Source organism: Phocoena phocoena, chromosome 1, assembly GCF_963924675.1.
Source record: "Phocoena phocoena chromosome 1, mPhoPho1.1, whole genome shotgun sequence".
NCBI lineage: Eukaryota > Metazoa > Chordata > Mammalia > Artiodactyla > Phocoenidae > Phocoena > Phocoena phocoena.
The window spans coordinates 109,332,964-109,357,344 of record NC_089219.1 but is presented as its reverse complement, the minus strand read 5'-3'; the positions used below and the strand labels follow the sequence as shown (position 1 = coordinate 109,357,344).

General features: G+C 46.9%; 4 protein-coding genes across 6 annotated transcripts; 2 read left to right on the top strand and 2 right to left on the bottom strand.

Annotated features, from left to right (window-relative positions):
- Positions 1-249: 249 nt before the first annotated feature.
- TMOD4 (tropomodulin 4) lies at positions 250-4,875 on the top strand. 2 transcript variants are annotated; one of them, XM_065873747.1, is made up of 10 exons: positions 250-340; positions 1,364-1,528; positions 1,736-1,892; positions 2,206-2,322; positions 2,806-2,895; positions 3,078-3,208; positions 3,304-3,411; positions 3,808-3,951; positions 4,216-4,360; positions 4,767-4,875. In XM_065873747.1, exons 2-10 carry the CDS (start codon positions 1,406-1,408, stop codon positions 4,787-4,789), a joined length of 1,038 nt encoding a protein of 345 aa, XP_065729819.1. In that variant the 5' UTR covers positions 250-340; positions 1,364-1,405; the 3' UTR covers positions 4,790-4,875. The 2 variants fall into 2 exon arrangements, with proteins under 2 accessions (XP_065729819.1, XP_065729815.1); XM_065873743.1 differs by having other exon boundaries at positions 292-312.
- Positions 4,876-5,403: 528 nt separating this feature from the next.
- Positions 5,404-7,802, bottom strand: SCNM1 (sodium channel modifier 1). The gene is made up of 7 exons (XM_065889254.1): positions 7,678-7,802; positions 7,362-7,432; positions 6,725-6,813; positions 6,527-6,624; positions 6,319-6,407; positions 5,702-5,896; positions 5,404-5,553 (listed from the first exon to the last, which is right to left on the bottom strand). Exons 1-7 carry the CDS (start codon positions 7,726-7,728, stop codon positions 5,454-5,456), a joined length of 693 nt encoding a protein of 230 aa, XP_065745326.1. The 5' UTR covers positions 7,729-7,802; the 3' UTR covers positions 5,404-5,453.
- A 192-nt stretch (positions 7,803-7,994) lies between these two features.
- LYSMD1 (LysM domain containing 1) lies at positions 7,995-15,643 on the top strand. 2 transcript variants are annotated; one of them, XM_065874963.1, is made up of 3 exons: positions 7,995-8,806; positions 13,253-13,611; positions 14,412-15,643. In XM_065874963.1, the coding sequence occupies exons 1-3, from the start codon at positions 8,627-8,629 to the stop codon at positions 14,548-14,550; spliced, it is 678 nt and encodes a 225-aa protein (XP_065731035.1). In that variant the 5' UTR covers positions 7,995-8,626; the 3' UTR covers positions 14,551-15,643. The 2 variants fall into 2 exon arrangements, with proteins under 2 accessions (XP_065731035.1, XP_065731043.1); XM_065874971.1 differs by having other exon boundaries at positions 8,100-8,135; positions 14,412-14,550.
- Positions 15,642-18,444, bottom strand: TNFAIP8L2 (TNF alpha induced protein 8 like 2). The gene is made up of 2 exons (XM_065874981.1): positions 18,367-18,444; positions 15,642-16,718 (listed from the first exon to the last, which is right to left on the bottom strand). Exon 2 carries the CDS (start codon positions 16,711-16,713, stop codon positions 16,159-16,161), a length of 555 nt encoding a protein of 184 aa, XP_065731053.1. The 5' UTR covers positions 16,714-16,718; positions 18,367-18,444; the 3' UTR covers positions 15,642-16,158.
- Positions 18,445-24,381: the final 5,937 nt, after the last annotated feature.

The following is a 24,381-nucleotide window of genomic DNA, read 5'->3' as shown; positions in this document are numbered from 1 at the left end:
GTCACTGCTTTGAATATAGCAGGCACCAAATAAGTAGGAACTGTGTGATTCTCATAGAACTTGTTTCTAGGACTCGGGCTTGTATGAAGAGGAGGAGGTGCCATGGCTCTTAGTGGCCACTAGAGGCTCTCAGGGCTGGGCAGGTTATGGGGGCTGTGTATATGTGATCTCCCACTACCCCCCACCTGGCCAGAGCTAAAATAATAAAATGCTGAGCTCACTGTTCCCCCACCCTCTCCCCCGTCGCTGGGCTTCTCCTGCTGCCAGGACAGTGCTCCAGTAGAACAGACAGACCAACCTACAGAAGGGGAGGTGAGAACGGAGGTGGCCACCAGGACTGGTAGGTGGGGAAGGCAGGGGCCTTATGGATCAGAGCCTGGTGGGAGATGGGAGGAGAAGAGTGGCTCCTATTGGGAATGAAATGGAGTGTGTGCCTCTTGTCACTCAGCATGTTTCTGCCACTGTCTTATGTTCTCCCTTAACTGTAGTTTACATTGTCAGTGTAAGTATCTCACACATTTTCTGAATCTTTCATATTCAGTATGGTGTGTATGTGTGGCTTGTGTTTATTTTTCACATTGTAAAAAATATTGCAAGTTTAATCCTCTCACTATTTTTAGAGAAACTTTATCCCATTTATAAGGCATTTCCCACCCATTAGACTGGTGTCACCTTCCTGTCCAAAGCCAGGGACAAATTATGGGAACTCAGTACCTGCTTCTAAGGCCATACCACCCTTCCCCCAACCTGGAAGTCCCCCAGCTCCTCTGAGCCCTTGCTTTGCCTTAGGATTTAGAATTTTAGCAAACATAGTGAAATCTTGATCCGACACAATAAAAGAGGAAATGAGGGTAGAGTCAGAGCACTGTCTCCCCCCACCCCCGGCCCCGCCACCTGCCGCAATCCTCCTTGCTTTCTTAAGCCAGTTTAGGAAAAACTGGATTATGGGGACGAGAGGAGGAATTTCCCTGAAGCTCTCTGCCTGCCCCTATTCCTTTCAATAGGAACTGGGCTTGGGGCCAGCTGTGCTTGCAGGGCTCCCGGCAGCTGTGCTAGGGCAAGAGGCACGGACAGTCGAGGTAATAGGGGAGAGGTACTGCCAGGATTTCATATACACTGGGGAAGGCAGATTCAGCCTGGATGCCTGGGATCCCCATCCGGGGTGGGTGGAAGCTGTGGGAGCCAGAAGGAGGCTCTGGTCCTAGCTAAATAACCTAGCCTTCCCCCATCTTCCCATATCCAACTAGGTCTATCCTCCAAGGCAAGCAGTTTATTGTTCTGCCCCACTGACCTGTTTCTTTGTCTCCCTACTGCGTCCATGTACATCTTTCCATTGTCCAACCACTTTCCCCATGTACCCCAGGCTCCGTGAGTGCCACACTGTGGGGAGGGGGTGGGGGCCATCATGTCATCGTATCAGAAGGAACTGGAGAAATACAGAGACATAGATGAAGATGAGATCCTAAGGACCTTGAGCCCTGAGGAGCTAGAGCAGCTGGACTGCGAGCTACAGGAGATGGACCCCGAGGTAGGGGCTCTAGCGCAGGGTACCAGGGGCAGTCCCCAGGCATTTGGGAAGGGTGTGGGGCCCTGGGTGACTGAGACCAGGGCTATCTACAGGGCCTGGAGTCCCAAGAGGGTCAGGGGAATGGTGTTTGGAGATGTTTTAGGGAGACTTGGAGGTGCCCCAGGTCAGAGGGGAGGTCTGACTTGCTCCCCAAAATTCATCCCTAAGAACATGCTCCTGCCAGCTGGACTAAGACAACGTGACCAGACAAAGAAGAGCCCAACGGGGCCGCTGGACCGAGAGGCCCTTTTGCAGTACCTGGAACAGCAGGCACTAGAGGTCAAAGAGCGTGATGACTTGGTTCCCTACACAGGCGAGAAGAAGGGTATGGAGACCCTAACATCCATGCCTCCCAGAACCCAAATTGTTGTCTCTCAAATGTCCCCTCCAGCTTCCCTCTCACCTTCCAGCTCCTAGCTGCCCAGAGACTCAGCTGCCTACACCTGCATGCCAGCTTGCACTCTTCAGCTCTTAGAAGAGATCAAGGGGACCCAGGAGTCCTGAGCTTGTAGAGGACTCAGGCTTTATAGTGGCTCCTAGTGACCCAGCATTCCACCTCCTGGAGAAGGAAAGGAATCTGGAGGCCAGGATCTTAGGAGAAATGACCTGTACCTGAACCATCCTCATCTCCCCATCAGGGAAACCCTATATTCAGCCCAAGAGAGAAATTCCAGTCCAGGAGCAGATCACTCTGGAGCCTGAGCTGGAGGAGGCACTGGCCCATGCCACAGATGCTGAGATGTGTGATTTAGCAGGTGGGCAGCTGTGGGAAGTTGAGGAGTTGGGAAGATCTGGGGCACGGGCTCCTAACCATGGCATGGGGCTAGTGGGGAAGGCCCTGAACCAGGATGTGGACGTTTTGAGAAAGCCTCAGGCAGTGGTTTTAAATTTTTCTTACTTGTTTATGTATGTATTCACTCATCTTTAAATTTAATAAGTTAACAACTCTAGGGCAATTTTACAGGGATTATAAAGCAAAACTATTCTGGCTGAAAACAGGAGGGTCTGACAGACTCCCTCACCCTGTAGTGTCTCCTTAGGGATCTTCCCTTAGCCCTGTCTCAATGTTTTAAAAACCACTGCCTTAACGCAGTTTAATGGAAGGGACCCCTGGGACCAAGGGAGAGTGGAAGAGGTCAGCCTTCAAAAATGCAACAGATTCAGAATGAGGTTGGTGGGGGACCTGGAACAAGTCCATTTCTCTCATTCCCTGTCTCCCCTCTGCTTACTCTCTCCAGCCATTCTGGGCATGTACACACTGATGAGCAACAAGCAATACTATGATGCTATCTGCAGCGGAGAAATCTGCAACACTGAAGGCATTAGCAGTAAGTGTGTTTGGGAGCATGGCGCCCAGGGCTCTTGGCAGGCAGTCCCAGAGTCTGAGCGAAGGTAGCAACGGGTGAAACAGGTGAATCAGGGAGAGGACATGATGCATAAGTCATGAGAACCAATGGGGAGGAGATTGTGGGGGACATGTTGGGGTTTCCTTCCTGCCCTCACCCACCAGGTGTGGTGCAGCCTGACAAGTATAAGCCAGTGCCAGATGAGCCCCCAAATCCCACAAACATCGAGGAGATACTGAAGAGTGTTCGAAGCAATGACAAGGAGCTGGAGGAGGTGAACCTCAATAATATCCAGGTATCTGGCCCCCATCCTCTAAGCAGTAACACTGGGATAACTCTGCTGACATATGTGAGTCCCCTAGCCCACCATCTCCTATTCCCCTTTGATAGGACATCCCGATACCCATGCTAACTGAGCTGTGTGAAGCAATGAAAACAAATACCCATGTCCGGAGCTTCAGTCTGGTGGCCACAAGGAGTGGTGACCCCGTTGCCAGTGTAAGGCTAGCTGACATCCCTAGCCCTCTCCCTGCACCCTGACATGCCCCGCTGGCAGGGCTGACATAAAGGGCTGTGCTGGGGGTGCTGTTTCCATCATGCTCTCTTAGGGGAGCCCTGCTGGAGACTCCTACCGTCAGTCCTATGACTCACTGCTCTGAAATCCTCAGCTCATCTTCCTGAAGAGCCACAACCCTCCTACCCACGCCAACTCCACTGCGCACTTAATCTCCCTGCTTTCCTTGCTACCTACTCCCACACCTGCCTCCCTCAAGCCCCACCCACAGCTCAAGGACTCTTCTCCAGGAACTGTGTTTCCCTCTTGCTCCTGTTCTTTCTCTCCTCAGTCATCTGTGAAACTGTCCCCTAACCCTAACCCAAGTTCCTACTACCCAGGCGGTGGCTGACATGTTGCGTGAGAATCGTAGCCTCCAGAGCCTGAACATTGAATCCAACTTCATTAGCAGCACAGGGCTCATGGCTGTGCTGAAGGCAGTTCGGGAGAATGCCACACTCACTGAGCTCCGTGTAGACAACCAGGTCAGCATTCCCTTCCCATCTCCTGGTCTTTGCAGTCAGCTAATACTCACTGAGCCTCCTCCCAGAGGCAGCCACTGGGGCAGGATCTCATCTGATCTTGTTTGAACTCTCCTCTTCTTTGTCCCTATGAGGGGAGCCAAGGCAGCACCTCTTATCACCCACTCTGGAGAAACAAGCCTCTTTGACCTCCCAAAGGGTCAGTGGTCTAGGACAGTGAACAAGCCAGACAGGGTTGGTGACAGCTTCCATCTCTCCTTCCCCCAGCGCCAGTGGCCTGGCGACGCAGTGGAGATGGAGATGGCCACTGTGCTTGAACAGTGCCCCTCCATTGTCCGCTTTGGCTACCACTTTACACAGCAGGGGCCACGAACTCGGGCAGCCCAGGCCATGACCCGGAACAATGAACTGCGTGAGTAGCTGCAGAGGTGGTGTGTGTGGGAGAGGGCATGTAGCTGCAGAAGCTGGTGGATGCTCCTGAAAGCTGACTTAGTGACTAACAGCCTGGGGTGCTGCCAAAGTGACTCACATGAGAAGCTCAAACCCCATAGGTGATCCGAAAGTAGACAGAAAAGCACCTCTGCCCAAATATACCAGGAGAGAGGCGGAGGGAAGCTACAAATACCTGTTTGGGGGAATGGTATTTTTATTTGCTGCGTTGTTTCTTATTTTGTTAATGTGAGGGGGGAAGGGCATGTTTGGTGGCCTAAGACATTACCTCTTTATGAGTCTGGCCAAGGAACTAGAAAGAAGAAGAGCACCTTTGCAGGAAGCAAGAGATGGGATAATGACTTGTGTTTACTCTTCTTCCTTTACAGGTCGCCAGCAAAAGAAGAGATAACACTACCCTTCCCTTTACCAACTAGAGCTCGGAGCCCTGAAAGCTTAAATCCTCATCTTGTAAATAAAAGCCCTTCTGTCCGCTCTGCCTGCCTCCTTCCTTCGACTTTGGGGTGGAAATCTTGGCGCTAACCCCCAAGGGTTACTGCCAGTTCATCAGGGGATTATTTATACTCTGGGGATAGCAGGCAGGGAGGTTCAGGTTACCAGCAGGAGGTGGGGGAGCTCCCTCCCTTGGTGTTCCCCATAACCCTTCCAATGCCTTTAGTCTCTTCTACTTTCACAGGGTGGCCAGTCCTGGCCCTGTTTTTGACATGTCCAGCCCCTCCTCCCGAACGCCTACCCACAACCCCCATGTTATTTGAAGGAGGAAAGGACTTTGAGTGGAGGTGGAGAAGAAGGCAGAAAACATGAAGGGCAAAAATCTCCTTCTGACAGACTTATTAATAGGGCACCGGGCTGCATGCAGCTGACGCTTGGCATGACTTTGGTAGAAGGTGGGGGAGGGGTTAGAAGTATGGGGAGCTGTGTACATTGCAGAGAAGAATTGCCTGGGCTGAGAAGGAACAATTCTGAAATCCTGAAACAAGGAGCCAGACTCAAGGAAAGTTAGGCTCCCAGCACCCACTGTAGTTTATTTGTGAACTGAACGGGGAAAGAGGGTGTCAGTCTAAGGGGAGATCAGGGGGTTCCTCTTCATCAGAGTCAAACTCAACATTTTCATCTTTTACCCATCGACCTCGTCCATCTGGGATCCATCCAGAGCTGGAAACATCAGAAAAAAGAGAATTGGTCAGGAAAGGAAGTTTATCAAGAAATTAGTGGGGATAAGTAAAAACACTTGAAAAGCTTTGAAAAAAGGAGGGTCAGAGAGAAAAGGGGAAATCTGAGGAAAGTGATTCTGCATACTCACCTTCGAAGGGTGAGGTAATGATCCAGGGCCCGTCTTCTTGTGGGGCTCATAGGTGCAGGGGATGAGACAGTTGCTGACTCCTTGGTCTGTGAGCCAGCCTCAGGCTCAGGTTCTCTACTGATCTTCCCACCTTGGGGTTCAACCTCTGGGGGTGGCAAAGGGGAACGAGAGACAGAGGGACAAAGGGCTTCTGGTCTGGGTAGAGAAGAATCAAAGTCCGTAAAAGCAGTAAAGGAAAGGGCCAAATCTCCTGTGACTCCCAACCCCTTAAAGCAGTGCTTCCTAAAACTGTTCCTCAAGATATTAATAAGCGTTGTGCATAAAAAGGATTTTGGAATCCAGTGAATTTAGGAAAGGCTAAGTTAACTTTTTTAAGTTTTTTTTTTATCTTAAGACTTTGTAGACCCCTTAAAATACACTAATATTACTATTCTTCAAATAGGATTACAAAGCACCACTTCCCAAACTTTTTTCTTAATTACAAGATTCTTTTTCCTGAAATACAAGTTAACACCTCCAGAACACCAGTATTCCTCAGATTACAATTAGGAAAACAATCACTTTAGAGCCCTCTATCTCCTGTCCCTCCCTATCTCTGGCTTTCCCACCCCACACACCTGTACTTCCGGCGGCAGCAACTGTTATAGTGAGGAGCTCTGTGCAGAGCATTCTGGGTGATAAGTCGAGTCTGGGTTAACAGAGGAGCCTGGCATGGAGATGGGAGACAGAATCAGAGCCTTCAGAGCTAGAAAGAAGCCAAAGCCCTTCAAGCCTAAGGTGTGCAGCACAGTCCTGCCTGGAACACAACCTCCCCGCTCTGATTACCTCCACTTTGGTCTCTTCCCTCCTTAGTTCATTCTGCTCTCTTGGATTCTGCTCCATGCCCTTTCCTGGCTGCTTCTTGCCATAGAAAAGCTGCAGGCCTGAGGAGGAAGGGGAAGATAATTAAAAGCAGAGCACCAAGGGTGGTCTGAAGAGATTTTAAGGGTTTATTCTCCATCCTCTGTCTTCTCCCAAACTTACTGGACAGATGCTTCTTGCCTGCACGGTGGGCAGTCAGCATGGCCAGAGTGTCCAGTACAGGTCGATGGGGACATATGGCACAAGCAAAGCTGGGGAGGAGGAAAGAAGATAATTGGCCCCAGAGTAGTGGAGTCTCGGCCATAGGTCCCACCCCATCCTAGCACTCCTTTCCAAAGTCTCCCAATGTCCACCAACCACCAATCCCTGTCGCTCACTCCTAGCTAAAGAATCTTAGATACTCCCGCTCTCCTCCTTAACAACAAAAGTTTGTTAGGCATCCCTGGTGGCACAGTGGTTGAGAGTCTACCTGCCAATGCAGGGGACACGGGTTCGAGCCCTGGTCCAGGAAGATCCCACATGCCGCGGAGCAACTAAGCCCGTGCGTCACAACCACTGAGCCTGCGCTCTAGAGCCCACGAGCCACAACTACTGAAGCCCGCGCACTTAGAGTCTGTGCTCCGCAACGAGAAGCCACCACAGTGAGAAGACCGCGCACCGCAACGAAGAGTAAGCCCCGCTCTCCGCAACTAGAAAAAGCCCGTGGGCAGCAACAAAGACCCAACGCAGACAAAAAAAAAAAAGTTTATTGAGCCTCTAACCGCAGAACCCTTAGGCTTGATCCACTCCTCGCCCTCACCGTCCATCCCGTAGCATCAGCGCCTCATCCTCTGGGATATAACTAGCCAGCAGATCCCCAACTCTTCGTTTCTGCAGGAGATAGGGGAAGAAGTCCGGACGGGATAAAAGTGAAATGATAGGGACGAGGACTCAAAGGGAATAAAGACCACGGGGCGAGCAGAGATCTGGGGCGAAGAAAGGGTCAACAGCAGCTCTAGTCGTCTGGCTCCCTCCGCACCACCCCCCACCAGTTGTTGTCACAGCAACAAAACAGCTCCTTCACATCCTTCAGAGGGCAGGTGAAGCTGCTCCAGACGCTCTTCTCTCGCGCTTACTTTGAGCACATTGAGTTGACTCCAATCATCCCCTTCCCTCTTGAAAGACATCGCGACTGTGAGCCCCAGAAACGATCAATTCTACGGCTCCGCCTTCGGCACTCCTTTCAGGCCACCGTAGCGAGAGTGGGACTGCTACCTTCCTTCCTGTCTCTTTCCGGTTGGCCCCCTTACTTCCGGGGACGCTCTTCCACGCATGCACTGCGCGATCCCGGAAGCCCGCCCCTTGCCTGCGGATGGGGACTGCATTTCCTATGGTGCCCTGCGACCCCGGCGGCGCGGAGCCTTTAGGGAAATGAAGTCTTTTTTTCAAAGAACTTGCCGCTGGGCTTGATACAGGCCCCTGCATCTTGACAGATTCGAGGGTTTGGAGGGACAAGAACCTAGATGTGGAGCCCGAATTTGAGGGTGTGACTAATTTGATGTGGAGGGTACCTTTGAGGATCTCTGAGGGGAAAGTGTGTTGTAGACTCTCGCTTTCATCACGCGCTTCTCCTGCGGCCACAGCCCACCTGGGGTGGGCCTGATTTGTTCCCGACCCTAGCCGGCCCACCCCGGGACGGGGCGGAGTCGGGGTGTTGAGGGGCCGGGAGGTCGGGCTGCCGGACCTAGGGGCAAACTGAGCTGAGTGTTGAGGAGGTTGTCTAGAATTCAAAGGTCAGAGGTCAATGTCGCGAGTTGTCGTGGGGAATCGAAAGTCGGAGGGGTGCTAAGGAGAGACTCAGGTAGAGACTGAATAGTCGGAGTACAGATTGGTGGGAAAGGGGCTTGGAGGGAGGAGAAGCGAGGGCTGTGAGGTCGCGTAGTGCCGGGGGAGGCGGGGAGACTTAGGACAGAAGACTGAAGGGGAAAGGAATCCTCTAAGTCTTAGAGACCCCGGGCCCGTCACTATTGGTCACTTAGACAGGCCTCCCGCAGTTGCAATCCCAGTTGTCCGCAGGGTGAGGAGATGGCTTCTCCCTCTAGACAGGCCCCCCTTGGCGGGTCAGGACTGCTTCAAGGGAGCCGGGCTCGTTCTTATGGAAGCCTGGTGCAGTCTGCCTGCTCCCCGGTGAGGGAAAGACGCCTGGAGCATCAGTTGGCGCCCGGAGACACCCTGGCTGGACTAGCACTCAAATACGGGGTGACGGTGAGTCTAACAGGATTGGGACGCAGACACCCACTTAGAAGAGACTTATTTCTCATGAGTAGGTAGTGGCCCTCTAGGCAACTTCCCCTGAAATTTTCTTAATTGTGTTTAAATTAACTAATTTTGATAAATTAATTGTGGTGTAAGTCTGGTCCACCTTTGTCTTTTGGTTTGTGTTCCCATCTCAGTGTTGCACTGTCTGGTTGGGACAAATCCTGTCCCACTACCCCAATGGAGGGGAGCAACTCCTATTTATTATGCCAGTCACTATACTAAAGACTTTACATCTATTAGCCCATTTGATCCTCACATCCCTGTCAAGCACACAATTATTGTCCCCTTTTTACAGGTGAAGAAACCGAGACTTAGATTGGTTAACCAGTTTGACCAAGGTCAAATAACTAAAGTGTTGAAGTGAAAATTCAAACAGGTCTGTCTGACTCCAAAGCTTGTACTGTTAACCACATAGCAACACTAATTGAGAGTGATTAAACATTTACAGCAAACAGTGGAGAGCTAGTTTTTAGTCCTAAGTTCCCTACGTGCCTGTCTGTTCTTGTTCTTTTTTCTCCTCAATGCTCTGCCCTCTTCTTTTCTGGAAGGTGGTCTCCTTGGTACAAAACAGGTACTCTCTATGCCAAGCATTTCAGCTCCTGCATAGGGTGTATTTGGTAGATGTAAAAATACATTGTTTTAAAGTTGATAAAGGTTTTTTTTTTCCATATCCTGTTGAATTTAGTCAACATTTTAATGCTTGGTATGTTTAAAGCACTGTGGTAACCACCTTGGGAGACAGAAACATAAATAAAGTGTATAGTTGCTGCCCTCATGTAATTTACAGTCTAGTGAGATATGGACAGGGACACAAATAATGATTGTAGGTGACAGAATGTGGTGAGTTCGTAGAGGTGTTAACAAAGAGGGGGAAGTCAGGAAAGAAGACTGATTTTTATTTGGAAGGGGACGTCAGTGCAGATTTTAAGGGAGCCATCGCAATGGGCCTTGAAAGACTTGGACATTCTTTCCTCTATGCTCCTCTCTATAAACCTATGTAATCCAGTAGTTTACACCTTTTACATCTTTGTCTTTCTGGTAGCCTGTACTCTCTTTAAGGGACAGAACTATTTCCTTTCAATTTTATATCTCTAGAGCCTGGCATAGTCCCCAGCACATAAAAGCTTAATAGATGTTTTTTGAATGAATGAAATTATGGCTACGATTTCCACACATGGAGATTTGGGAGTATAGTAAAGTGAACATTTCAAGTAGAGGGATGGCCTAAACAAAGGAAGTAGATGTGAAAGTACTGAGCAGTGCTTTCATCCCAGCAGAGGCTCAGAAGCCATGCAATGAAGGAAACTGTGCTGCTAGTGAATCAACAATTTTTTTTTGAGGTTTTCTTACAGCCCTGTACCTTTCTGAGTACAGAAAACCTCTGTAGTCTAGTGAAGAAGAGTTTTAGGTTCTGGCCTCATTCTGCTGCTTACTAGCTGAGTGACTGAATAGTCAATCACTTCCCCTGTTTGGGCCCTCAGTTTCTTATCATTTGTAAAATGAGGAAGATGTATTAAATTTAAAACGTAGATAAATCAAAACAAACAAACAAACAAACAAAACTTAGATAAATCAATTACCTAAGTTATTACCTACCTGTCATTTAAGGAACACTTAGTATGTGCCAAGCGCTATATATTATCTCATATTTCTCTGTAAATCTTTATGAGGTAGATGTAACTATTTCCATTTAAAGGTAAGGGATATCACTGTGCTGTACATCTGAAACTAATAAAATATTTTAAGTCAGTTATACTTCAATAAAAATAAAATTTTAAAGATAAGGAGACTGAAGCTTAGAGAGATAATTTGCCATAGAGTAAATACAACTAGTCTAATTAGTAGAGCTAAGATTCAGACCAGGTTGTCTCATTCTAAAATCCTCACTTTGAATTGCTCTATTAAAGTAACTAGATTCTAATGACCTTTTTTTTTTTTTTTCTCTAATGACCTTTCTAGCTCTTGGCTCGATGGAAGTGGAACAATGTCCCCTTATATGGTACTGCTAGGAAATAATAAAAGCAACAGAAAAGGACCTAGGATATTATCGAGACAAAAGAGACCTAGGATATTATCTAGGCAAAATAAAATGAATAGCATCAAAGCACTTGGCGAAGAAAAAGTACAAAACTGCAAGCCATTTTAAACTTTTTTTTATTGTTAGATCAATCCAATTTTATTTTTAAACTCATTATAGCATAAGATTTTATAAGTCAACTTTATTATAGTAGTCTTGCCCTAGAGTGGAAACAGCTTTGATATTTGACAGATATAAGAATTATGATTTCCCAAACTGGTGCCATTATGGGATGAATTTTTAGTAAAACTGGCTGCCTGGCCTCAAATAATAAAATACTGACATACTGTGTCTGTGGTTCCTATATTTTATTATCTAGTTTATTTACTCATAAAGCATTAATGAGCCTCTGCTGTGTGCCAAGTTTGTGCAATGCCGAAGAGTGCCTTAGGCATACAGAGACGGCAAGTCACCAACCCTGCCCTTAAAGGACTCACAGTTTGGGCAAGACAAATATGCAGAGATGAATAACAATATGATAGGGTAGGTATTATTACAGCAATATTTACAGTATGCATTGGGAGCCCTGAAGAAGATAACACAAAGGGAATGATAGTTGATGAGAAGTTTTCCAGGGAGAGAAGGGAGTAGTGGAGAAACATTCCAGGCAGATAAAGACACAAAAAGGTGAAAGATCATGAAATGTTGGAAGAAAAATAAAAAGTTCAGGATGGCAAAATGTATAAGTGGCAGAAGAAGGGAGGTGTGGGTGGACTTCCTATGAGAGCTAGATTGAGAATGCCCTTGAATGCCAATTTGGATATTTTTTTTGGCCGCACCACGTGGCTTGTGAGATCTTAGTTCCCTGACCAGGGATCGAACGCGGGCCCTGTGAGTGAAAGTGCTGAGTCCTAACCACTGGACTGCCAGAGAAGTCCTGCTAATTTGGATTTTATCTCTGAGCCAATGAGGAGCCATAGGAGGTTTATAAGCAAGGTGGTGGGTTGGGGCTTTCCTGGTGGTGCAGTGGTTAAGAATCCACCTGCCAATGCAGGGGACATGGGTTCGAGCCCTGGTCCAGGAAGATCCCACGTGCCACAGAGCAGCTAAGCCCGTGTGCCACAACTACTGAGCCTGTGCTGCTCTAGAGCCCACGAGTTACAACTACTGAGCCTGCGTGCTGCAACTACTGAAGCCCGCGCGCCTAGAGCCCATGCTCCACAACAAGAGAAGCCACCACAGTGAGAAGAGTTCACGCACTGCAGTGAAGAGTAGCTCCCGCTCACCACAACTAGAGAAAGCCTGCGCACAGCAACAAAGACCCAACACAGCCAAAAATAAATAAATTTATAGAAAACAAAACAAAAACTGTTACAGTACCCAGATGAGAAATATTAAGAGTCTGTTCTAAGTCAATGGCAGTGAATGTGAAGATGAGACCAGATGTGAGAGATTTTTACAGCATTTTTGTTGACCTGTTAGGTCTGGATCATGAAAGAAAAGTATGAGTTAAGGATGACATTGATATTTCTACCTTGGGAGGCAGGTAGATAGAGATGGTGATGTCAGTCACTATGTTCAGTGATGAATAAATAAGTACTAAATAAATATTTGATCAGTGAAATTATTAATATAATAAGAAAAGCATTCCTGGAAGGAGTAAAAAGGCCCAGAATTCTAGTTTTATCTCTGTCAGTAACTTGCTAGGCAAGTAATTTAACCTCTCTGAACCTCAGTTCCTTCATCTTTAACAGTAGTTAAAGGGACCCCCTAGGGGTCCCTAAGACGCTGTAGGGATCCACAAGGTCAAAACAATTTTCATGGTAATAATAACAAGACTTTATTTGTCTTTTTTATTCTCACGAGTGTACTGTTTTCCAGAGGCTATATGACATGTGTTACTGCAGCAGATGCATGTAGAGGCAGATATGAGAGTCCTGTTGTCTTCCATTAAGTCGGACATTAAAGTGATTTACAAAAATGTAAAACAGTGCCTCTGTTCTTGCTACATGTTTGTTGTTTTTGTTTTGGAAAATATAGTTATTTTTCATCAAAATATTTATGTTAATATGTAATGGAAGTATTTTAAAATTTTTTCAGTTTTAATTTTATAATATCTTAAATATTGATAGATGTGATCAACATAAGTAAAAGCTTTTTTCTTCAATAATTTTTTTAAATGTAAAGGGGCCCTAGGACCAAAAAGTATGAAAGCTACTGATCAATAAAATAGGGATAATATCAGCCCACTGTAGTTTTGGTTGTTAGAGGGTCAGATAAGACTTTGTACAATCACTTTAAAAAGCATGAGGTGCTATACAAATATAAGATGGATTGTTATTACTGTCATTAACTGTGGTGACTTTTTTTTAAAGATGGAACAGATTAAGCGTGCAAACCGCCTTTATACTAATGACTCGATCTTCCTGAAGAAAACCCTCTACATCCCCATCCTGACAGAGCCCAGAGACCTGTTCAATGGTTTGGATTCTGAGGAGGAGAAGGATGGAGAGGAAGAGGTACAGCCAACTAAGGATGAAGTTGGGCCACACTCAGCTGAGAGGAAGAAACAAGAGACAGGTTCGGGACGTGCCAATGGTGAAGTCCTTCCCACAGCTGGCCAGGAGCCCCCCATTCATGACCTCTCTGCCTCTGATTTCCTTAAGAAGCTTGATTCACAGATCAGCTTGTCAAAGAAGGCTGCTGCCCAGAAACTGAAAAAGGGAGAAAGTGGGTGAGTCTTGAATGGGTCCTTTTTTTTTTTATAAATTTTTTTTTCTATTTCTTTTTTTAAAAATTTATTTTTATTTTATTTATTTATTTTTGGCTGCAATGGGTCTTCATTGCTGCACACGGCCCTCCTCTCCAGTTGCAGCGAGCAGGGGCCACTCTTCACTGCGGTGCACAGGCCTCTCACTGCGGCAGCCTCTCCTGTTGCAGAGCACAGGCTCTAGGCGCATGGGCCTCAGTAGTTGCGGCACGTGGGCTCAGTAGTTGTGGCTTGTGGGCTCTAGAGCACAGGCTCAGTAGTTTGGCACACGGGCTTAGTTGCTCCGTGGCATGTGGGATCCTCGAACCCGTGCCCCCTGCCTTGGCAGGCGGACTCCCAACCACTGTGCCACCAGGGAAGTTTGAATGGGTCCTTTTAAGTCCGTCCATAGACTCTCTGTTCCCCCAACCATACCTGACCAGACACAAAGTAAGTAATTCCAGTGTCAGCAGAAGCAAGGTGAAACCTTTCCCTCAGGTGGCCACAAGACAATGAGCAGAGCCTATGGCTGCTGGAATGCGTAGAGGCACTGGGTAATGGTTCTGTGTTCTCAGTGGAGTGAAATAGTTGACTGTTCTTACTGCTCTGATGGTCCATGAAGGAGCATTAGGATTAGGATTTATCCAGAGGGTACTGAGACTCCATCTTAAGGCAACCAGCTCATGTATATTAGAGAAGGACAGCTTCCCACGTACTTCTTCGCTCAGCCTAGTCTCAGCCTCTTCCCTTGATCTCTCACTCTTTCCCCCTTTCCTCACCTGCAGGATACCTGGGGAGGATTCAGGTCTTCACCTGAGTTCTCCTCGGATGCAGCAACGAGCAGTCCTAGGTCCTGTGCCGCTGACCCGGACCTCTCGGACCCGGACACTTCGGGACCAGGAGGATGAAATCTTCAAACTCTGATGTCTCCAGAACTGATTGAGAGAAGCCAGATGTTGAAGGAGCAACTTGAGGGAGAGAGGAGCCTGAGGTGAGGCTCAGGAACATGGCCTCCCAGCCCACCTCCCTTACTCCTGCCATCTTCCGAGCCTACTTGTCCGTCAGGAGTTCCTTGGTCTGGAGCAGTTCTATTGGCAAGGGTAGGGGATGGGAAATAGACCCCTTCTCAGTTCTGGGGCTGAATCTAGGGTTGTCCTTTAGATTCAAAAGGCTCTTTTAACATCCCTGCTGCCTTTCCCATCCCTTTCACCATTCCTTGGCCTTAGAGCAGGGAGGCAGGGACTCTCACAGCCCCGAACTTCCTCCCCATCTCCAACTATGTTACCTAATTTATTTGGTGCTATATTGAAGTATTATTTATTTGCTATATCTTATTCTTTCCCACTATTAGCTGAAAAACGGGATTTCTATAGCCCTGGGATGAGGGGACCCCAGGAACAGTAAGTGAGCCAGTGACTCCTGGCCCACCTTCCCCGCCTTCTTAGCCAGCCGTGTTATTGAGAACGGGCAATCAGTGATCTAGCACTGCTGCAGGGAATGGCAGACTGTGCCTCGCCCCCAGTCTCAAATGGAAGAATTTGGGCTCAGTCTTGACTAACCAGGTCACTATAACTTTTTCACAACTCTTGCTCTGAGAAAAAAACAGCTATGTAGGGTCCTGAACTCTCCATGCCACCAGTTCACCCTTCTAATCTGCTCCTCTGTTCAGCCTGTGTGAGGCTAAGGGATGGAAGAAGAATTGCCGTGGAGTTTGAAGAGGAGGACAGTTGTGGGAGTCTTTTTCTTATATCCTCTCCCGACCAGAGCCTATTGATCTATGTCTTGCTCCTCACTGCATATTTATTTGCAATTTGTAGCACTGATCTGCGGTACAGTTTTTTTTGAGTTTCTTAAACAGAAGAAGTAGGCAAGGGAACCCCGGTGATGCTGGAAATATGCCTCAGTCTCCTGTATGGAAATGGTGAGAGGTGAGATGAGTGGTGTTTATATACCTCTTTCCTCTGTGATGATCATAAGATACAAGAAGCTGGAGAGATTAAACATTGAGCCCTGTGCATGTTTTAATAGTTTTATTTCCTCTGTGAGACTCTCCCCTGCCCTAGCCCCTTCTTCCTGCCCTCTGGAAAAGAGTCTCTGGTATCTGTCCAGACTCCGCCTAGAACTGAAGGTCTAGGATATCTCTAAAGGCTCCCTGCGCCGCCTGTCTTTAGTGTCCCCAGAGGAGTGAGATGGGCTACGCCCTCTTCCCCTGGTTCTGAGGGGAGGGGGCTTCCCTGTTTGAAAGGTCCCTTGTGGGGAAAATAGAGATCCAAGTTTCGCTTCATCTTTTTCAGGCAGTTTTGTTTCCTGTCTTGGGGCTGGAGTAGGAGAGAGGCCTCAACCCTCAGCATCGCTTCTTCTCCACCAGCAGCTGGGCATGGGGTGGTCTCAGAGTCACAGGCACTCTTGGGAAAGACTGAAACCTGAGGGTTGAAAAGCATTAGTGCAGATGAGCAGGGTTAGAGAGCCCATTATCTGTTTTTTTCTCAGTCAGCCATTTTGCCAAGAAGGAACGTGCCAGGGTCAGGGTTCTCAGAGCTTCCCCTCATCCAGCAGCTTCCTGAGCCCATCACAGATCTTGCCAAGGTGCTGAGTGTAGTCAGGCCCATAGAGGGCCGTGAGCAGGCCTGGGTCAGAGAAGTGATCAAACACGTGGCGGATGCGGCCATGTGACTTGGGTGTGAGGTGGCGCTCCACCAGTTCCAGCAGCACATCCCGGCACTCAGTCAGCAGGCCGGCCAGCACAGCAGCCTCAAAGGTGAAGTCCACCTCGCCGAAGCTGAGTGCGGTCATGGCGCCCTGCCGCAGCTTCTGGCGAAAGCGGGTAGCCAAGGCCAGCTCGCTGGGGCTGAAGCAGCCACTGCGGTGCAGCACGGCCACCTTGACGGCCACCTTGATCAGGTCCTTGATAACCCGCTGGGCCTGGGGCCTGCTGTGTGTGTATTCTTTGGACACACGGTAGAGCTCGTCTAGCACCTCGCTGCTCGTCTCATCGACGAAGAGATGAGCCACAGATCGACCTGCCATCTTACTCAGCAGCTTCTTCTCTGCTTGCAGCGCCAGACTCTTTGAACTGAAGGACTCCATGATTCCTAGGGAAGGGTTAGATGGGAGGGTATGTGGTCGTCACTAGAAGAAAGGCCACAGGCTTCCTTAGAGAGAAATGGCTTTTCCCCTTTCTGTCTCTTTGGTTCCTATCTCATCTTCATCTTTATTTGTCATCTTTCTCCCCCTGGGCCCCCTCAGTCCTCTGTGCTTTGTTTCCATTTTTTCTCCTTTTGTACTGTAGGAAATCATGATCTCTACAACCAGAGGAGCAGTAATAGCTTTGGCTGGAGGAATGAGGGCACACCGGACGCTAGCGCACCACAAGTTAAGACCTCAGGGGAAGTAGGCTGTTGCTATTACAATGGAGAAGATAAAGCTTACCTGGCAGATAGTTCTCACAGCTGCCTTTTTTGGACACTGCCTGGGTACCGTACATCTATGAGGTGTAGGTATTACTATCCTTGTTTTACAGCTGAGCAAACTGAAGCTTACGTTAAGTAATTTACCCAAGGTCAAACACAACTGTTTTTCTGACGCCAAAAGCCCATGTCAGTTAGTGTGCAGTACTGCCTTTAAAGACATGAGAAATATAGGGGTCCTGGGAGTCCTGACAAAAATAATAATGAACATTTATTGAGAACCTATTATGTGCCAAGTGCTTTATCTCAGTTTCCCCAACCCTTTGTAAGGTAGGTATCCCCAATTTGCAACGAGAAAAATGAAACTAAGAAAAATTAAGCAACTTGGCTAAAGTCATTAGCAAATGATAAAAGCGGGCTTTGAACCATATAATCCAAAGAAGCCTCCTTCCCTTGGAATGCGCTCAATGAGGTTGAAGCACACTGAGGAATCATGAAAAACAAGCACCTCAAGACAGTCCTAGAGGTCTCAGGTTCTCTGCTGGGACTGTGCTGAGGACCTCCTGGTGGCACATCAGCTGCAAGTATCCAGGGCGCTCTCCCCATGGTCTTCGCCTGTGGTGGTTCTGCTTGTTTTGCTTCTTACTTCCCCCTCCCCTGCTCTGCAGGATGTGGCTCTGACCGCAGTGAGGAGCAGCCTTGCCCTCTCCCCCAAACGAAATAGGAGTCTGAAGAAGCAGGGGAGGTGGGTAACTGGGAGGAGGGGTGGTTCTCCCCCAGCTGAATCGGTCCAGTGGGAATCTGGAACCTTGCTCTGCTCCCGGCTTTGCCTGGGGCTTTCTGGACCAGGCTGTACATCCGGAAGAGGAGATTGCTCCATGTGAGCCTTCCTTCCTCCTTGGCCTTCCTGCTACCCAGCTCTCCACTGCCCCCGTTGCCATCTCACGTTTTGTCCACTGTCCTCTCCCCCTCTCCGTGTTTCAGTCTCCTGTTTTCTCTTGTCTGAGTCCTGCCCTGTGGCCCTCTGGCCATGCTCTCCTGCTGGCCCCTACATCTACCTCCATGTCTCCTAAGATCTCCTTGCACCTCTCAGTAGTCTCTCACATACCCTTATCCACCGCCATCCCTCAGCCCTGCCCCCACCCAAACCAAACCATGTCTTACTGAGGCTGCCTGGCCCCAGGAAGAACTGAGCTGGACCTCCCCACTGGGGGCTCAAGAATTCTATCAAATGAGAGTCTCACAATATGGAAAGCTCAGGCTGACAGAGCTAGGACTCTTCTGCCACCATCACCCCTAAAGCCTACCCTTCTGTCATTGCCTGGTCCCTCACCTGCTGCGCCCTGGGTGCCAGTCTTGCCTTGGATGTTCCGGGAGAGCTGACAGAATGGAGAAGCTCCTAAGTGAGAGGCCCTTTGGCCTGGCCCCACCCCTAAGCCCCGCCTACCTACTCTGTGCTCAACCTCCCTTCATCACACTGTCACCAAGAAGCTCTATGACCCCGACAGCCTCCTAGAAATAAAAGGTCAAAAGGAATAGCACTCTATAGGAAATAGTCTTGATTCTTTGAGGTGAGGAAGAGGAATTGTACATCTGCTCCCAAGTTGTCTGCCTCTTTCTATCCTTGCTGCCCAGTTCCTTGAGATCTTGTTCTCCTTATATGTCTGTGGTAATGGGGAAAATGTTAAGTACAGATTGCTGGGGTGGGGGGTCCGTGGGGAAAGTTGTGAAGATTGAACTGAGCTTAGACTGGAGACACCAGAGGCAAGTTAGAGATCAGGAGGTCGGAGTGTGTCCCTGGAGTGTCCAGGGGTGGGTGGTGCTGTGGGGAGACATTACCACGAGCATACGCTTTCAGCGTCTGGCTGGGTAAGGGGGTTCCCCACCCTTAATACTTAAGAGAGACGAAGGTGCTGGGGTCAGGGCTGCCGAACTAGATATGACCAGCAGGTGTCAGCACATCATTGAACTACTAGAGGCAGCGCTCTCACTGTGCTTTATAGCTTCTAACACGTTATGAATGAAGGTAGTGCTCACTTCGGCAGCACATATACTAATCTCACCCCAGTCAGAATGGCCATCCTCAAAAGATCTACAAACAAGAAATGCTGGGGGGAAAAAAAAATGCTGGAGAGGGTGTGGAGAAAAGGGAACCCTCTTGCACTGTTGGTGGGAATGTAAATTGATACAGCCACTATGGAGGACAGTATGGAGGTTCCTTAAAAAACTAAAAATAGAACTACCATACGACCCAGCAATCCCACTCCTGGGCATATACCCTGAGAAAACCGTAATTCAAAAAGAGTCATTTACCACAATGTTCATTGCAGCTCTATTTACAATAGCCAGGACATGGAAGCTACCTAAGTGTCCATCGACAGATGAATAGATAAAGAAGATGTGGCACATATATACAATGGAATATTACTCAGCCATAAAAAGAAACAAAATTGAGTTATTTGTAGAGAGGTGGATGGACCTAGAGTCTGTCATACAGAGTGAAGTAAGTCAGAAAGAGAAAAACAAATACCATATGCTAACACATATATATGGAATCTAAAAAAAAAGTAAAAAGAAAAAAATGGTTATGAAGAACCTAGGGGCAGGACAGGAATAAAGACACAGACCTACTAGAGAATGGACTTGAGGACACTGGGAGGGGGAAGGGTAAGCTGGGACAAAGTGAGAGAGTGGCATGGACATATATACACTACCAAATGTAAAATAGATAGCTAGTGGGAAGCAGCACATAGCACAGGGAGATCAGCTCAGGGCTTTGTGATCACCTAGAGGGATGGGATAGGGAGGGTGGGAGGGAGACGCAAGAGGGAGGAGATATGGGGATATATGTATATGTATAGCTGATTCACTTTGTTATAAAGCAGAAACTAACACACCATTGTAAAGCAATTATACTCCAATAAAGATGTTAAAAAAAAAAAAAAAGAATGAAGGTAAGGGACTTCCCTGGTGGCGCAGTGGTTAAGAATCCACCTGCCAATGCAGGGGACACGGGTTTGAGCCCTGGTTCGGGAAGATCCCACATGTCGCAGAGCAACTAAGCCCACAATCCACAACTACTGAGCCCGCGTTCCACAGCTACTGAAACCCAAGCGCCTAGAGCCCATGCTCAGCAACAAGAAAAGCCACCGCAATAAGCCGGTGCACCGCAATGAGAAGCCAGTGCACCGCAATGAACAGTAGCCCCCACTCGCCGCAACTAGAGAAAGCCCATGTGCAGCAATGAAGACCCAATGCAGCCAAAAATAAATAAATGTATAAAAAGAAGTTTTTTTTTTTTTTAAAGAAAGAATCTTACAAGGACTTCGCTGGCAGTCCAGTGGTTAAGACTCCGCGCTTCCAAAAAAAAAGACCCCATGCTTCCAACGCAGAGGGTGCAGGTTCAGTTCTGGTCAGGGAACTAAGATCTCGCATGCCTCGCTAGCTAACACCCCACATGCGCACACGGCCAAAAAAAAAAAAAAAAAAAAAGAAATGTGCTTACATTTATCTCCCAGCCTGGTCAGGGAGATAAATGTAAGCACACATAACTGTAATACAAGTCAAATGATGTCATTAGCTGTAACAGAAGTTTAAGGAATTATGAGAGTAAAGAGAAATTTAGATTATTTCTGATAGGAGGGCTGAAGAGGTGGACTTAGAAGGATGGATTTAACTACTTACTAGGCAGAGTGTGGAAGAAATGCTTCTGCTTCCCAGATAATGGAGATAAGCATAAGCCATAGAGCAAACAATGATAATACAGGGCATGTTCAGGAAGTGGTGATTTATTCTGTATGACTGGAGCATAGGTTGTTTGAAAAAAAGTGAAGAAGGAAAAAGACCAGATCATGAAAGGCTTTAAGGGAGTTGCTCAACACTTCAGACTTTTGCTGTAGACAGTAGGGAGACATTAAAGGTTTTTGATCGGGGGAGTGAAATCATTAGCCCAGTGGGACTAGGTTAGAGGCTTCAGTGAAATTTTAGCTGAGGAAAGGGCATGCTTAAAAGGAAGTGATCACTGGTATAGCTTGCTTAAGCACAGTATGAGAACCAGTGAGAGACCTTGAGAGCTGGTGGTTTTATAAGAAGTTCTAACAGAAAGGGAAGAATTGGAACGTTGTCCGGTTGTGAAAAGTTGAAGAGTAAAGATTGAAGTTCAGGAGTGGAGGCAGTCAGCATACCAGTGACTCCAAAACCATTGGTTCTTCTCCTTGGAGACAGTGATTGGGTCTTGGCTCCTTTCTTATTCCCACCTCTCTCAGCCCAGGTTCCAGAGCTGAGGGTCCTTGATACAACTTGGTTTGGGAAATGTTAACAACTCCTTTAAGGAGTATGGTGGTAAAGGGATGAAGAGAAATGGAAAGGTAGCTTAAGGGAATGGGAAACTGGATTGACAGAGGGACTATTTTTAGCTTGGAGTTCGAGGCCATTTGTAGGCTGAAAGGAAGGAGCCAGTGGAAAGGGAGGCTTAGAAAATGCAAAGGAGAGGTAATGTTTATGGAGCAAGGTGTGGGGGCAGATGGAAAAGAATGGTCTGCGAGCTCAGGGGAGGGAAGCAAGAGGAAAGAACTGGAGCTGGCATTTGTTGGGTGCACTCTGCTAGATGTTATGTAAGTATCTCACTTCATCCTCTGATACCTCTATGAACTAAATGTCACTATCTCCTTTTCGCTGATGAAAAAGACTGAGGTAAAGAGGTTAGATAACCTGTTCCCAAATTAGAGAGCTAATAAACGGCAGACTGAGGACTTGTGTGATTTCCAAGCCTATGGTTTTTCTGACAACTACCTCACAAGGTTAGGAGGTAATAACTTCAACCTTATAATGAATGTGGCAGCATTCTATTCCTATACGCTCTATTAATTCACTGATCACACACTCAGGGAACAATAGTAGGTGGCACTACCAAAATCACAGGAAAAGTGAAAGTCCTTTTTAAAAGAAATATATAACCTAATTGGATAATAAAAGAGGAATTAATGTACAAGAAGATGCAAATACAGTAATACCTTCTGAATCCAGAATTCTGCTACCAGCTCCTTACCTGTTTACCTCTCCAGCTTTGCCTTATACTCTGCTCTAGCTGTTTTGTAATCCTCTCAGCTCCTCCAATATGCATCATGGTTGGCTTCTCTCTCTCCCTCTCCTTCTCCCTCTTCCCGTACTCTAGACTTTCCCACTTCTTGTGTCTCTGCCTGGAACTTTCTTCCCATGGATACCTCTGCCCTGCCTGGTTAATTCCTACCCATCCTTCAGGTCTCAGCTGGAAAGTCATCGGAAGCCATCATGACTGTGAAGCCATCGTGACTCCCTAAACTACACAGCACCCCTGTATTCCATAGTCCTGTAGAACCGCATACCTCCCTTATCATAATAGTTACTCTTTATTGTAATTTGTGATTTTATTAACTGCCTCCCTACTAGGCTGTAAACTCCATAAGGGCAGGGGTTATGCTTTAGTGCCTAGCACTACTGTGCTCAATAAATATTTGCTGAAAGAAGAAATTCAAAACACATCCAATAACCAGGAGATAAGGGGGAAATGGTAGCAACATAACAGTCACATGCAATAATGTTCGTTTGTTTCACTCATGGGGAAGTCTTTCTTTTATTTTCTCTTAATCAATACCCATTTCTAGCAATCTTCTCTGAACCCACAGCATATAATTAGTAGCAAATTAAAAGAGGAAAGAGGAGCTTTTAGAAGCAAGAACACTGATAACAATGAGAATTAACACAAATAACAAGGGAAGAGAAGGAAAACAAAAAAGCCGACAATTGAAAATTGCAGCGTTTCTGGCCATGTGGAGGAGGAGCAAACAGTCTTAACTACATATATTCTAGACTCTGGGGTCCTCACTGTTCACCTGGACAATTAAGTTCACAGTGCTTCCTCTGAGTAAGCAAAAATCTGGTTAAATGATGTCTTGAATGTGTGAAACACTTTGAGATTTACAAAACATTTCACCTACGTTATCTTACTTCATCTTGAGAAGTAAGCAGGCAGGTAAAGTGTTCACTCACAGGTGAGAGACTCTGCCTTAGAGATAAAGTGGTTTATCTTACAAGGTCAGTCAGGATCTTAATGAATCCTAGTTGTGGTCTTTCCACTATATAATCCACAGGAAATTAACAACATCTTTTTGAATAATCCCTATTTGAAACAGTTAACATGAAAATGTTTTGCACTTAATTTGGTAAAATCAAACTATCTGGAAAAATACTCAGAATGGAACATTCCTATGTTTCTGCTCAGCTGAGGTTTTACCATGGTTAGGACCAGTACTCCCATATCAGTTCAGAAAGAAAAAGTTCAGTGTGATTTGAAGCAGTTAAGCAAGACTTCAGCCTGACATAGCTGGAGGTAGCTTTCATCTTTGGTGCATTTATTTCTTCCTCTATTTACTATATGCCAGGCATTATGACTTAAGTGCTGGGAATACAAAGATAAGAGACAAGCTTCCTGTCCTTAGACTAAGTGGTAAGTACCTATGGACAATCCAAATGGAAGTATCCGATAAGCAATTACAAAAGTGAGTTTAGAGCTCAGGAGAAAGACTGAGATTGAATATCTATAAAGTTTATGGGGAGCCACATATAAATAGTTACTGTAACTGTTGGTGCAGATTATCTTGACCGGTGAGGGTATGTAGAGCAAGAAGAGGTAGCTAAGGACATGACCTAGGAAACACCAACATTTAAGGAGACGTCAGAAAGGCTGAGAAAGAGAGGCCACATCAATAGAAGTGAAGCCATTCATTCATTTAAAAAATGTATCTATTAAGTCCCTAGTCTTTGTTGAAAGAAAGGGGGACTCAGGAGCCAAAAGAGGAGAGTATTTCAAGGAAGGAAGGGTCAACAGGGCCAAATGCCATAAAGAGGGCCAAAGGATAAAGACTGAAGAGCTGTTCATTGAATGTGACAAGGAGGTCATTAGTGGCCTGGATGAGAACAATCTCAATGGAGTGATGGGGGGCCAAAACGAAAATGATTGAGAAGTGATTGAGAAGGGGGAAAAATGGGTACAGCAAGAATAGATGACTCTACAAATTTAGCTGTGAAGGAAAGAGAAATTGAGTGTTGACTAAATACAGGCAAGGATTAAGAGAAAGTTTAGAATTTTTTTTTCATTTGATCATGGGAGATATTTGAGCATGTTTATATGCAGAAGGGAAGATGTCAGTAAAAAAGGAGAGATTAGAAATAAAGGAAGGAGAAAGTATTTGAAGACACGTGGCATAAAGCACCTAAGTAGGAGCTATAGAGTCAGATTTGTTCAACCAATGTGTTACTAGTTAATAGCTGCAATGTGCCAGGCACTGTGCTGACTGCAAAGGATAACTGC